This window comes from Vicugna pacos, chromosome 12 (genome assembly GCF_048564905.1).
Source record: "Vicugna pacos chromosome 12, VicPac4, whole genome shotgun sequence".
NCBI lineage: Eukaryota > Metazoa > Chordata > Mammalia > Artiodactyla > Camelidae > Vicugna > Vicugna pacos.
Window position 1 is genome coordinate 31,805,254 of NC_132998.1, and position 15,259 is coordinate 31,820,512.

Sequence of the window (15,259 nt, forward strand, 5' to 3'; positions counted from 1 at the left end):
CGCGGGCGCGGAAGCTGAGGAGAACCCTGGCTGAGGTGCGCGGGCGCGGAAGCTGAGGAGAACCCTGGCTGAGGCGCGCGGGCCGCCGCAGCCGCCGCGGTCGTTCGTGGCACTCGGGCTCTGACGAGGACGGTCTCCGCCGTCGCCTCCTCCTACCTTCTAGTCCTCACCGTCCTCCTCTCTCTCCTCAGAAGCAACCCGCGTCCCCACCTCCTCACGCCCAACCCGCGGGAACGAGGCCTTGGGAATTCAGGGGAGTGGCTGTGGGGGCGCGTCGCGGCTCCCAGCTCCGCCAGCCCCTCTTCCAAGACATGGTCTGACCCTCGTTGTAAAAGCTGCGCCCCGAAGATTAGCAGAGTGGTTCTCCCGGCTGGGGGCTGCAGGGATCTCTTGGTGCTGAAGCTCTTGCATTATTTTAGGGTGGGGCGGGGAGGGCCCTGGATTTTGGGGGAGTAGGGGTGGGCGCGGAGAAGGACCCGAAGGGGCAAAGGACTCTGTGAGGGAGTCGGTGAGAGACTATGGGGAAGGACCAGGAGCTGTTGGAAGCTGCTCGAACTGGAAATGTGGCTTTGGTGGAGAAACTCCTGTCTGGCAGGAAAGGAGGGATCCTGGGCGGTGGATCCGGACCCTTGCCCCTGTCCAATCTGCTAAGGTAAGGACCGGAACCAGCTGCGGGTTTACACACCTCGTTGTGCATTGTGATGGGTACGTCCTCCTCATGGTTATTGCACCTGGTGGCTGCCAGCTATTCATTCTTAAATTAGGTAGGGAAACAGAATGTGTGTATGGTGAGGAGGCATGGACCTCCCAGTCAGATTAATGCCTTAGCTTCTTTGAGTATTTTTAAATAGGCTTCCATCAATGCGTCAGTATCTACTTTTCTTTGAGCTGTGGTGCAGAACTTGTGCAGGTACTAGTGTTGCTGGAAGAATATCGGCGTTCCACCCGCTTTCCGTCAATGTTACATATTTTCAGCTTCGAAGCCAGCCTTTTTTGGGCTACTTAAATGGAATTTGCAGAGAAGATTTTGCGTGCGTGCAATTATTCTGCAGAAGCTACAGCCTTTGGTTGCTGCTTCCCTTCTCTTGAAGAAGGCATTTGCTGTGCTGTGGCTTATGATCCCACAAAATGAAGAAAGTGAACCTGCTGGTGAGATGTCATCAGTACAGGGTGTGTGTAAAACTTGATGAGGCAGGTTAGGCAGCCCCAGCAGTACTTTCAGTTACCTGGGCATAACAGGGAAACTTGGTTATTATATCTCAGGATGAAGGATGCCTGGTGGAGACTGGGATAGTGTATGTGGAATATACTAGAGGCCTTTTCATGTGAAGGTGTTCCAGGTGAGACTAATATTGCTTGGAGAATTTAAGGTGACATTTAAAAAAAAAGTCAAGGTCTTTATTCAGCAGGCAACACCTCAGGAATAGCTGGGTTGGTTTGCATATTTTTAAAACAATTAACTTGAAAATTGAATTGATGGGCAAATGAAATCAATTTGTGAGGGAGAAAACCTGAAGAATATTCACTAATAAAATTCAAAGAAACTCTTATAGTGTCTGAAATCATGGCTATTCAATTTACCCTGGATATTTTTGGAAGCATCGGTCATCATTCATATCTTCACCTTAAAACATCTTAGACAACCCAACTTGTAAAAAATTTTTTTAAGGTCAAGTGTTTTTCTTGGTTTTTAAAAACTGTTCAGTGCTACTCTTGACAAATGCTTAACACAAACTTTTGGGTGATGACATTGTTCTTTACACAATTCTCATATGTTGTGGTCAGATAATGCAATTATTTGCAGTCCTGGCTAGTGTAAATGAAAATATTTGTATTACAGTGAAATGAATATACTTGGAAAATAGTTGATGGGATTTAAAAAAGCTCCGTATGTGATCATCTAAACTTGCTGACAGTGACGTTTTATTAGAATGACAGTTCATTAGTTCACTTCAGAACAGTGAATATTTATGGGACATTTTTTCTATAAGTCTTTGAAGTGATGACTTGTGTGTACTCCCTTGTTAAATAATTTTTACTTTCAATCACAAATAGACAATGTATACATATTTCAGATTATAGCTCTAATAATTGCCCTTTGTCACAGATACTTTATACAAAAGCAGTTTATTTAGGTGCAGTGTTAAATTGCAAGTAAAATAAATGTTTACTAGAGGATCATATCAGTTATAAATATAATTATGGCTAAAAACCTATATCCTGAAGATTTCTAAAAATAATCAGTTCCTTTGGAAAAACGCTAAAGAATTCTCTGAGAATAGTGAGAGCTTCAGTTAATTTCATTGAGATAAACGGTGTTTGAAAAAGCCTATTTTTGTGATAGAACTTAAAGGCAAACATCTTTTGAATACCTTCTCAGTTGTGCCAATTTAAAAAAAGAATAGGTGTCAAATTTTAGGACTAGAATAGCAGCTATTTAATGTTGGTAAACATTAAATAAAACTTTGGAATTGTGACCCACAACATACTTCATGAGTGAGAGATTTTCTCTTTTGCTGGTTTTGTCAAAAGTAGCAATAGTAGCTCTACAGGGAGAATGCATGTAGAAAACAAAACAAACCTAAAGAAGTGTGTCATTAGAGTAGTTTGAACCAATTGTAAAAAATTCAAAGTCAAAACCAGTAACTTTTAAACTTGCATTTATCTGTCTCATACTGAATAAACAATTAAAAGAGTATCTTTGAGGAAAATGAGAATTGAAATTGTATTCTTTGGGTGATCCTTTGCATAAAATGAAGAAGTCACATTTTAATTAGTTGTCACTTTATTTCACAAATGATTGTCATCAAAATTTTTTCTTACAGGATAGTAAAAAATGCCCCTTTTCCTTCAAACATAATGACACTTTGAAATTTTAAAATATTTTGGAATGAATTATGGATAGGTTTGGTACTCCCTTGCCCTACTTTATTACTTGTGTTGTATAATAATAGGGTCATATCTTGTGCTAAATGTATATGTCATCTCATTCAATTCTTACATCAACTTTAAGAGGTTGGTTCTCATTTTCTCAGATGAAGGACTAAGAGTAGGAAGATTAAGAACTTGCCCAAAGTCACATAATTAGTAATGGTAAAGATTTGAAGTTCTGTCATTCAGCTTTGCTTTACTAGGTCTTAAGTCTTATTTATTGATTCTGTTTTTATTCACAAAAGCTTAAGTAAGACACATGGCCAATTTAGATAGTCTAATCTGAACACTTTTTTGTTATGAATAACAATTTAATTTAAAAATCCTTAAATTTTGTTCTTTTTTCTTTCTAATTAAAAAAAATCTCGTGACTGCCCTTTGAGGGATTACTAGATAAGAACTTTTTTAAAGATGCTTTTGATTACATATTACCTACTGAGTGAGTAATAGCTGTGTGATGGGGAATCAGGTATGTTTGGGTGCACTGCAATTTTTAGCAAAAGTAAGAATGACCTTGAATAATTATGAATATCTCTCTAACCTTCACTAAAGTGGTAGTATAGTATCTATCATTTAGGGTTGTTGTAAGAATTAAATGAGGTAAACAGAAATGAATGCAGAGCATTTAGCACATTGGTGTTCATCATTGTGCTCTTATTTCTCACACAACCCTAAAAGACTTAACTGTGTTTCTTGAGGCCTTAATTACTAAGCCTTACTTGGCTTCATATTGTACTCGGAGTAAATTTCTATAGTAAGTTTTCCATTAGAATGACAGAATCTTCAGATAGAAAGGTGCCTTTTAATCCACCTTCTTACCTAGAGTAATTACCTTTAACATCCTTTACCAGTTAGTTATCCCAGTCCTGTTAAACCCTCCAGTGACTAGATCCATCCATTCCATTTTTTGACAGCTCTCATTATTTAAAAACATTCATCTTTTATTGAGCTGAAATCTGCCTCCCTGCAATTTCCAGCAGTTGGTACTAGTTTGGCTTTTTGGGTCAATGTAAGATAGTCTAGTTCATCAACCAAGGCAGTTCTTCAGGTGCATGCATTTAGCCATGTTGTTTTCTTATAAATCTTTTTTTTTCCTGAAAATTTCATCAACCTGTTGTCATGTAGCAAAAAAAGGTGTTAAGAACTTATATTTTCATACTTTTCACTACCCTCTTTGTCCTCTTTGCATATTCTCAAATTTTGCAATGACCCTCTACATCTAGATGCACTAGATGTCATTTGACCAGTGTAGAATATACTGGGACTTGATATACTATTGAATTTTAAAAAGTTACAAAAACAGCATTTGTAGTATGACCCTTTTCTTAAGAAAGACTAAGTGTGTGTGATCATTTACAACATACATTAAGAAGTCTGGAATGATAAACACCAGAATGTAAATAGTGTTCATTGTTGAGTGGTGGAATTGTGGATGATCTCTGTTTGCTTGTTTTTGTTTATCTACATTTTCCAATATTCTACAATGAACATGTATTGTGTAATGAAAATAAAATAGCAGATATTTGAAACATGACATAATGAAATTATTATCTCTTTATTATTGATCTAAAATCTACCTTAGGACAGGTCAAGATTTTTTGAGCTAAACAGTGCATTTGGTTCACATTGAGCACATAGTCAGTTAAAACTTCCAGATATTTTTTTTTTCCCAATGACTTGTCAAGCCATGGTTCCTCTATCTGGTATTTGTAAAAGTGTTGGTTAAACTTAAATTATTCCTATCATATTAATCTTACTTGTTTTAACTTATATTTATAATATATCTAGATCTTTTTCACTCCTGAGTCTGTCCTCTGGAATATTAACTTCTCTGCATCATCTGTAGATTTAATAAGCATGTTTTCTGTAACTGGAATTCAACACACCATATATATTGTAAAGAACCTCCGTTCAGCTTAGTATAAATTTAAAAGTGGCAATCTTTATGTATGGTCTTTCTTCCAACATTGAAGCCACTTAATAGAGCTATCAGCCAGTTATTTCTCTCCAATATACCTGTTTGAACATTTTGAGGTATTTTATCCATTGTCTTTCTAAATTCAGGCTATCTTCTGTTTATAGCATTCCTTTGATCTGCCCCTTTAGTACTGTAAATTCTACCAAAATTAGGCTACTTTGTTATAACTTGTTTCTTGTAGTGGACCTTGACACAAATTCCTTCTACTCCCTTGTATCTAATTCTTTTGGGTCTGGAGATATATATATATTTTGGTCATTTGACTCCCTTTATTAGAAACAGTAATGACATTTGAATGTTAACAGTTTAGGTAGAGAATGGAAGAGATACCTGAGTATGGGTTTCTGAAATCTTACTTGTGGATACTTACATTCATTTAAAGCAGCTCAGTGTATCTTATGATCTCTGTCAGTTTGGAGCTTCAGTAATCTAACATTATTTGTTTATCCTTTCTGACTTGAAAATGATTCTCACTAGGGAAGATAGTAACAAAACAGAAGTTGGGAAGAATCAGATTCTTGTTGTTAGATGTCATAGGAAATTCTCTTGTGGTTTAAAACCATCTACAGTTTTACTTTTAGTCTGTCAGAGCTTAAGGTTATATTAGCTGTCACAGCAGTGAACTTTTATACCTCCCTTCTTTTTTTCAAACTTAACTGAAAAGGGCATTAGCTTTTTTCCAGGACAAGTATATACTTCTCTTCTGTGTTTATATTCAGTTATACTCCTCATCACCCGCTTCCATCCTTAAAAAATCTAAACTCATCAGAGTACCTCAAATTGAGTTGCCTTCCTCCTTTTCTTCCTTCATATTATATGTGAAAATTTCCTTTATTTAACATATCTTTCATGAGACAGCTGCAAAGCCTTTAAAATCTATTCCTTTGGCACAATTGCCTATTAATCTAAACAAAAATATTTCCCGTTTAAACTACATTAAATTATTTCTTTTTTAGTGAGTTTAGGTTAAGAATTATTTGTATTTTAATGTAGTAAAAAGTTTGTTAATGCCGCAGATTTACTTGATTTTCTTAATGAGTCAAGGACTATGTGAAGAGTATTTAGTAAATTCTTGTTGAACATAAAGAATCCAGTTCTCAAAAAGATCAGTCCATGTGAAAAAGATCAGTAAGAACTGAGGGAAAAATAATCTTCTGGTCACCAAAGACATATAAACCAGCGAGCTTATACATTTTTCAGATATAAGATTCAATGCATGAAGTTTTTGGTGATGGGTACAAGGAGATAAGAGGCAATCTGAAGTATTGTAATTTTCACAACTATTTGAGCAATTTTGGTTATTGGAACTCTGATATAAGATACTCACTGCCAGGGAAACTGCATTGGTTAAATGGAATAAATCACAAATAGAGCAGTTAAACTGCACGAAAATGTTATATCTATAAAAATAGTCAAGTTGCAAGTGGGTTATCTATTTTAGATAGTAATGATGTTTGAAGCAGTGATTGCACCATTATGTTCAGGGAGCTGTGTCTGCCAGAGTGAACAGTGCCAGCTGCATGATGGGGAGTGAGGAGAGAGGAGAGGGAATTTTGGTATTGACCTCTTTCTCAACTAAAGGGTTTTCAGCTCCCTCTTCAAAACTGTGAGGCTGATGTGTAGCAGGGAATTAGGACAACCAGCTGGTGACTACTCAGCTTGTACATTTTTACGTCACCCAATTCCTTGTGCATCTCAGTGGTTTCTTACACTTGCAGAAGAGTGAAGTAGGTCTTCACTGACATTAATGCAGAAGCTTACGGTACTCAGTAGTGCACCTACTGGCCTTAGCAATTTAACCTCTTAGGTGACAGTACACACAATTTGATTAGTTCAGTGATATACTGAAATAATTTATTTAATTATACATTTGAGGTAATTTTGGAAAATTCTGTCAAAGAGCCTATTATAGAACCTTCGTTCTGAGTATTTAACTAGAAATGGAAGCTGACTGTAATTCAAGGGTTAGAAAAGATTAATTTCAACCTACATAACCTGAAGCTATTTAACATTTGATGCATTTTAATGTGTCTTTGGTTTCCATTTTGAACATTTTGCAGCATAGTTCCAATTAATTAAAATATGGTAAGTTCTGGTTATTCATTATATATTGATATAAGAGATTATTTTATATTTGGAAAAGCAGGAATTTGCACAGAAGACTCATCTGTCTTCCAGTTCTTTCTCTTGTATGTGATGACATGATTGTGTAAACCATATGGCAGGCAGAGGCACAATGCCAGTTGACAACCCGATGCATTCTTTTTTTTTTTTTTTTGGAAAGGGGAAGTAATTAGGTTTGTTTATTTATTTGGTTATAGTGGAGGTACTGGGGATTGAACCCAGGACCACATGCATGCTAAGCATGCGCTCTACCACTTGAACTATACTCTCCCCACCTATGCATTCTTAACACAGATCTAAGAACTCTTCTTAGAGTCTAGTTTTTTTCTTTGAGTCAATAGGACAGCAAGTGAATTCTGCATTTGTGTTAAACCTGAATGAGGCTTGAAATTGTGTTATTTTTGAAGGTGGATCAGAATATATGGTCAAAGGATAAATTTTGTTTTCCTCATTTTCTTCTGTAGTCTCCAAAGAGTGTTTATCTCTGGGAATGTTTTTTATAGATAGTGCTTTATTATTTAACAGCTTGTCTTCATGAATCTGTCTATAAAATGAATTTTGATTTAGTTTTGCTGTAGAGTTATTTGGATTCTATTATGTTGTGAGAGCAGCTTTGTTTAAAGTGCTTAATTACTTCTAGTTAAGTGAGCTGAAACAATTGGCCTAAACTTGTCAGCATTCTTTGATCAGATTGGATCAAATCTTGACTGATGGTTGTGGTCATAAACAGCCAACCTCATTTCTTGCTGCCTGCTTGATATTTCTGTTCCCCACACCACATTTCCTTTAACCCTTCCTGCCCAAATTTCTTTTTCCAGAAAGAAAGCCTCTTCTTCATTTTAATTAGTACAAGTTCACCCTGGCTCTAGTTTTTGTGCCTACTGTCCCTCTCCAAGGGTAGCAGATTTTTTGTGAGGAGTGGAGTTGGGATGGACTGTGTAAAGTGAGAAGCAGATTAAGAACAAAAATTGGACCTTCAAAATCGAGGAGTTTACAAAGTTTGCTTTCATCATCTCTGGTTTTCTGCCTACCTCTAATTTTTCCTCTAACCTCATGGATTCAGTGCCCTTGCATCTTTTTTAATCTTACTCACCTCTCCCCCTACCACGAACTACTTGTGGGTGCTGACAATTCATACTTAAGTGTGATTGATTTGTAAAGGTGTTTAGGAAGAGGAAGCTCTTTCAGTATTTTCATTTAAAGAGGAAACAAAACTTTAGGCCAAAATACTGGAGCTATAGAACTCTAGTGGCAGAGTTGATGGAGTGGATTTTTCAGATTTGCAAGAGTGGGTTGGATAAAGGTGACCATTTATCCTTTCTTCTTATAAGGCTGATGCTGTAGAAGGGTAAAGGGATTTGATTAGCGACAAGAGAAATAGAATAGAATAGGCTGGTGCTAGAAAGGCCTTTTCTTTTTGCTACTTATTTAGTCTCTAGAACTTTTTATTGGGTATCTGTCATATATCCATCCTAGATATCAGCATACGGTATATCATTTGTCTGTTTCCTGAAGTTATTCCTCAGGTATATATTTATTATGATGAAGATATAGAACAGAATTGTATAAGAGCTTTAATAACTAATGTGGTTTAAGATTCAGATTCTTTTACATGCATTTTCTTGTTATTAAAAAAATTATGTTGCAAGTTGACTCAGTATCTAGGTTATTTCATAAACCTATGTTTCATTACAGGGGAGGAATTTGAAGTTCTGACCCCTGGATTCCAATTAGTGTTCTTCCACATTAAACTTTTTTTTCCCCCCAAACTACTAGTCACTTTGAATCTTTGTTTGGTACTTCTAGTTATTAATATGCATTTGAAATATTTTATGTATCATATAAATATGCTAAATACAGTATCTTGTGTTTTGAATACACTAAAAAACTACTGTAATTACTTACAAAATTAACCCTGTTTTGTATAGATATTTAACTGCTAGTATGGAGGCATGGGAGTGAGTGGGAGTGTGCTTAGGGGAAGCAGTAGGAATTATGCAGAGATGTTCCTTGGCATGGTAAACCCTAGTGGTGAGGTAGCCTAGAACATAGTTGCTTCCTGTTGGCTTGCTTTCATTAGTGACCAGAGTGGTCTGTTACTCTGAAGTTTCATAGAAACTTTGGAGACATAATGTGAATGTGAAGAATTACAAACAAGTAGTTGTAGAATAATAGGACAATATTTAACAAAGAATTAAAATACAGTGTGATATGTGCTGTAATGGAAGTACCAAACAATGCTACAGGAGTGGCAGAAGCAAAAAGATACCTTTAATTCTATCTGGAGGAGTCGTCAGGGAAAACTTCAGAGAGGAGGTGATTCTTGTTGGATGAGTAGGAGTTTGTCAGGCTGATAGTTTAGGGAAGGGCATTTCAGACAGAAGGAGCAGTAGATTTAATAACAGTGTGTGAAAATGTAGACTATATATAATTTGGGGTATTAGAAGTAGTTTGATACAGAGCATGGATAAGAGGTAAGTCTGGAGATCAAAGGACTTGTGTGCTGCCCTTAGGAGTTTGAATTTTAATCTGAAGGCCATGGAGATCCATTGACTTTTCTTTTTTTCCAAATTTTGATATGTTACTTATTCACTTAGGATAATAGCATGACTGTGTTTCGAAAAGTTGGGTAAAAGAAATAAAAATCATACCAATCTTACTGCTAACACATTTTTTTCCTATGTATGTTTAATGTAGTTGTTATTAGATGAAGCATACAATTTGAATCCTAAATTTTTCACTTAATGGTATGTCAAACTTTTTCAATTTTATTGCAAATCTTTATAATCGTATTTTAAATCACATGGTAGTCTTCCATTTAATGCAGAATTTTCATATATCTTCTCCATCAGAATCTCTTCTGGTTATTTGTTAAACATATGCATTCCTTGTTCCCATTAGACCTACTAGGTTAGAAATTTTGAGTGTAATGTCTTGGAATATGCATTTTATAAACTTTCCTAGGTAATTGTTATGTACTCTATATCATGTGAGAACCACTGATCTGGTGATATATATACATTACCTAAATATTCCCTTAATACTAGATAAATTGATGATTTTTAAACTTATTTATTATTATTATAAGTAATGTTATAATGAACATTGTTATACAAACCACTTTTTTCATAAAATTATATTCTTACTATACATTTCTAGAAGTGGAATTGCTATGCTAAAAGCATATTGCTATTGCTATTATTGACCCCATATTTATATATGGGGTAAAAGAGGAAAAATACTGAATAACTTGCCCAAAGTTACAAAGCTAGTAAGTGATAGATTCAGGGTTGAAATTCAGGTCTTTCTGACCCCAGATATCTTTCTTTTGTGCCATATTGCTTCCTTGTTCCATAGGGACCAGTGTATATCCTGGGTTAAAATATGAAAATACCAATATGTTTCCAGTATGTAAATAGATACATTTTCTACAAAATTACATAATACTGTATTTCAGTTCCTACATAGTTTAGTTATTTTTGCTTGTGTTCATCACAGAATTCCACATTATAGGCAGTATTTTGTTTACATTTGTTTCTTGATGGCACATAAACAGTAAACTGAATTCAATGCTAAGTTAGTTAAAGATTTTTAAAAATATTTATCTGTCAGTCATTTTCACCTTAAAATAGGGTGGAATTGTTTCATCCCAAATTTTTTGGGCAGCTGATGTTTTTATAACTTCTGTTGTCTTCGAAGGTGGTTTAATAACTTGCCCATCCCATGTTTTTGGATAGGTGCGATTTATAGTTCCTCATTTTTCCTCTCTCACAAAAAGGAAGAAAATAGAGTGTTTACCATAGTCCTCATTTAATAAGCTTTATAATTTATCTCTTTTAAGCTGATAAATCTGAGCTCATAGTTTTTAACTGAGCTCATTGTTAACTCAGAGACTTCATCAAATCTTGTGTTAGGCTGTGTAAAAAACCCAAGGCACCAGGCAGTTTGTTTTTAGAACCTTCTCCTCCCCTCTTTCTGTGCATCTCTGTCCCTTTTCAAAGCCTTTCTTCCTTTCTTGGCTCTGAGGCATTCTTTGACTTCTTTTACCTGGAACTTAGAACTCTCATTTAGTTTTATCCTATACCAACAAAAAGTTTTCTATACTGCATTTTATTCTTTCATGCCTTAGATCTCCATTTTCAAAAATAGCAAATAGCATAGTAGAAAGAAGCAGCAGGATGTAATGGAAAAAGTCTGAATCTTGAGTTTGAATGAAAACTCTGTCATTGAATGGATTTTTGGCCCCGGGGAAGTTATTTAACTTCTTTGGGCTTCAGTCTCCTTATTTATAAAGTGGGGATAATAATATTTATCTTGTAGAGTTGTAATAATTAAAGATAATTTAGATAAAGAAGTATCTATCACAGTACTCGTCACATAGGAAGACTCAAATACATGTTTTTCTTATTATTACTAAGACATTAGTGGCTGTGCAAGGAATAGCTGTATAGATCTCATGAGTATATTTATTTGAATGGAAACTTTGGGATATTTGCATTTTTATAGGTAACTTCTTTAGGGACATTGTCTTAACCTAAATCTTTAATGGTATAAGCACCAAGACAGGCTATTGGGAAAATATATTTGTCCAGTGTTCCTCTGATTCCAGAGACAGGGATTACTTTTTCCTGCCTATTTTTAGGAGTGGTACTGGTCACCAGAGATTTAGCATTTGTTCTTACTTTCTGCATTCTTCAGAAAGATAATTTGAACAGAAAGAGATTGTATTCTGTTGGAGTTGTATATGCTGTGCTATAATCCATGAGGTGAATTGGTTCCTAATAAGCCTGTCATTAATATTTTCCTTATCTTTCTTTTAAATCAGTATTGACAAATATTTTGAGGATGTGTACTATGATTTCAGCATGGTGATGGTGCTTTGGAGGATAGAACATAAACTTCTCTTTAGGCCCTTATAAAAGTTACACACATAGATAATAGCTAACTATACAGTAGTATCTAATTTTACTAGGGTATGAAAGCTAATAAATTCAGCTTTTTCTTCAGATTAGTCCAGTGTCAACTTTTGGCTCCCATCTTCCATTACATAACAGTGTATGATCTGAATCTGACCATGAATCAGGCTTAAGTAATTCTTTAATGGCTGAAGATAGAACTATATACTCTCAAATACTTTCTTTTAAAAATTTTTAAAAAATAATCACATACTTGTGGAAGCGCTGGAAGTACAATTCAAAGAACTATATCTTTGTCTGAACCATTGGAGAGTAAGTTGTGAACCTAATGCCCTATAACCCCAGAATACTTTTGTATTTAGTTTCCTAAAAACAAGGATATTTCCGTATATAACTATAGCACATCCACTAAAATCAGAAAATGACCACCAGACCCCATTCAAGTTTTGGCAGTTGTCCCAATGATATGCATCATTGGGATCCAGTTCAAAATCACCCATTACGTTACGCATTACACCCTTAATCTTCTTTGTATGGGACAGTTTCTTAGTCTTTTCTTGACTTTATGACCTTGACACTTTTCAAAGACTACACGCTAGTTATTTTGTAAAATATCCCCCAATTTGGGCTTTCCTGATGTTTTCTCATGCATCTCTGGTAATTAAATCACAGAGGGGTGCTGTCTTCTTTTCATTGCATCCTATCAAGTGGCATGTGATTTTGATTTGTGCTATTGCTGGTAATGTTCTCTTTAATCACTTGCTTAAAGCCCAGTGGTGTCTGTCAGGTTTCTATTTATACAATTACTCTTTTTCCCTTTGAAATAACTGTTTTGTGGGGAGGTACATTTAACCTATTTGAATATCCCGTTCCTCATCAAACTTCCTTTTATTCATTTATTTATAAGGCATAAGGCATACTTCAGAGGTACTGAGGGTTCAGTTCCAGTACGATAGTAAAGCGAGTCACATGAATATGTTGGTTTCCCAGTGCATACCAAAGTTATGTTTACCCTATACTATAATCTGTTAAGTATGCAATAGCATTGTGAATGTGTACATACCTTAATTAAAAATACTTGATTGCTAAAAATGCTAAACGTCATCTGAGACTTCAGCAAGTTGTAATCTTTTTGCTGGTGGAAGATCCTGCTTCAGTGTTGATGGCTGCTGACTGATCAGGGTGGTGTTTGCTGAAGGTTGGGGTGGCTATGGCAATTTCTTAAAATAAGACAACAATGAAGTTTGACACATCAATTGACTTTTCCTTTCACAAATGATTTCTCTGTAGATTTCTGTGATTTCTATGTATTTTATAGCATTTTACCCACAATAGAACTTCTTTCAAAACTGGAGTCAGTCCTCTGAAAACCTGCTGCTGCTTTATCAACTAAGTTTATGTAATATTTTAAATTCTTTGTTGTACTTCCAACAGTTTTCATAGCATCTTCACCAGGAGTAGATTCTGTTTCCAGAAACCACTTTCTTTGCTCATTATAAGAAGCAACTTCTCAATCTGTTCAAGGTCTAACATGAGATTGCAGCAATTCAGTCACATCTTTAGGCTCCACTTCTAATTCTTGCTATTTTCACATCTGTAGTTACTTCCTCCACTGAAGTCTTGAACCCCTCAGTAAGCCATAAGGGTTGGAATCAACTTCTTCCAAATTATGGTTCATGTTGATATTTTGACCTCTTCCGATGAATCATGAATGTTTTTACTGACATCCAGAAGGTTGAATCCTTTCTAGAAGGTTTTCAATTGACTTTGCCCAGATCTATAAGAGAAATTATTCTCTGTGGCAGCTATATCCTTACAGAATGTATTTCTTAAATAATAAGATTTGAAAGTTGAAATTACTCCTTGATCTGTGGGCTGCAGAATGGATGTTGTGTTAGCAGGCATGAAAACAAAATTAATCTCATTATACACCTCCATCAGAGCTCTTGGATAGCAGTTGCATTGTCATTGAGCAGTAGTATTTGGAAAGGAATCTTTTTTCCTGAGCAGTGGGTCTAAAGAGTGGGCTTAAAATATTCAGTAAACCATGTTGTAAAGAGGTGTGCTGTAATCCAGACTTTCTTGTTCCATTTATAGAGCATAGACAGAGCAGATTTGGCATAATTCTTAAAGGTCCTAGTATTTTTGGAAAGGTAAATGAGCACTGACTTCAATTTAAAGTTACCAGCTGCATTAGCCCCTAACAGGAGAGTCAACCTGTCCTTTGAAGCTTTGAAGCCAGACATTGATTTTATCCTTTCTAGCTATGAAAATCCTTTATTGTCTTCTAATAAAGGCTGCTTTGTCTACAATGAAAATCTTGTTTAGTGTAGCCACCTTCATTAGTTATTTTAGTTAGATCTTCTGGATACCTTGCTGCGGCTTCTGCATCAGCACTTGCTGCTTCACCTTGCTTTTATGTTATGGAGATAGTTTATTTTCTTAAACCTCATGAACCAGCCTCTGCTGGCTTCACACTTTTCTTCTGCAACTTTCTCAGCTCTCTCTCAGCTTTCATAGAATTGAAAAGAGTTAGGGTCTTGCTCTGGATTAGGCTTTGACTTAAGAGAATGTTGTGGCTCATTTGATCTTCTGTCCAGATCACTAAAACTTTCCTTTTATCAGCGATAAGGCTGTTTTGCTTTCTTATCATTTATGATTACTGGAGTGGAACTTTAAATTTTCTTCAAGAACTTTTTCTTTTCATTCACAACTTGGTTGCTGCTTGGTGCAAGAGGCCTAGCTTTTGACTTATCCCAGCTTTTGACATGTGTCCTCACTAAGCTTAATCATTTCCTAGCTTTTGATTTCAAGTGAGAGGTGTGTGACTCATCCTTTCTCTTGAATACTTAGAGGCCATTGTAAGGTTATCAACTGGCCTAATTTCAGTATTGTTGTGTCTCAGAGAATATGGAGGCCCAAGGAGAGGGAGAGAGATAGGAGAATGGCCGGTTTTATGAAGCAGTGAGACCATCCACATTTATCTATTAAGTCTACTGTCTTATATGGGTGTGGTTCATGACACCCCAAAACAATTACGATAGTAACATCAAAGATCACTGATTACAAATCACCATAACAAATATAATAATAATGAAAAAGTTTGAAATATTGAGAAAATTACCAAAATGTGACACAGAGACACAAAGTGAGCAAATGCTGTTGGAAGAAATGGCACTGATAGACTTGTTTGACACAGGATTGCCACAGACTTTCAATTTGTAAATGATATGGTATCTGTGAAGTGCAATAAAATGAAGTACAAAAAAAATGAGATATGCCTGTATATAAGTATAGGCTCATGGTTTAG

The 15,259-nt window shown here is 35.7% G+C and overlaps 1 protein-coding gene across 4 annotated transcripts in view; it reads left to right on the forward strand.

Annotated features, from left to right (window-relative positions):
* Nucleotides 1-404: 404 nt before the first annotated feature.
* The window catches only part of ANKS1B (ankyrin repeat and sterile alpha motif domain containing 1B), an 862,484-nt gene continuing 847,629 nt past the window's right edge, over nucleotides 405-15,259 (forward strand). For 2 of the 4 annotated variants that reach the window (XM_072973192.1, XM_072973191.1), the window contains exon 1: nucleotides 406-652. In XM_072973192.1, coding sequence (XP_072829293.1) covers nucleotides 519-652 — 134 coding nt within the window. In that variant the 5' untranslated portion in view covers nucleotides 406-518. Of the gene's footprint in view, nucleotides 653-15,259 lie in introns of all 4 variants that reach the window. The other 2 variants (XM_072973193.1, XM_072973190.1) reach the window with 2 other exon arrangements.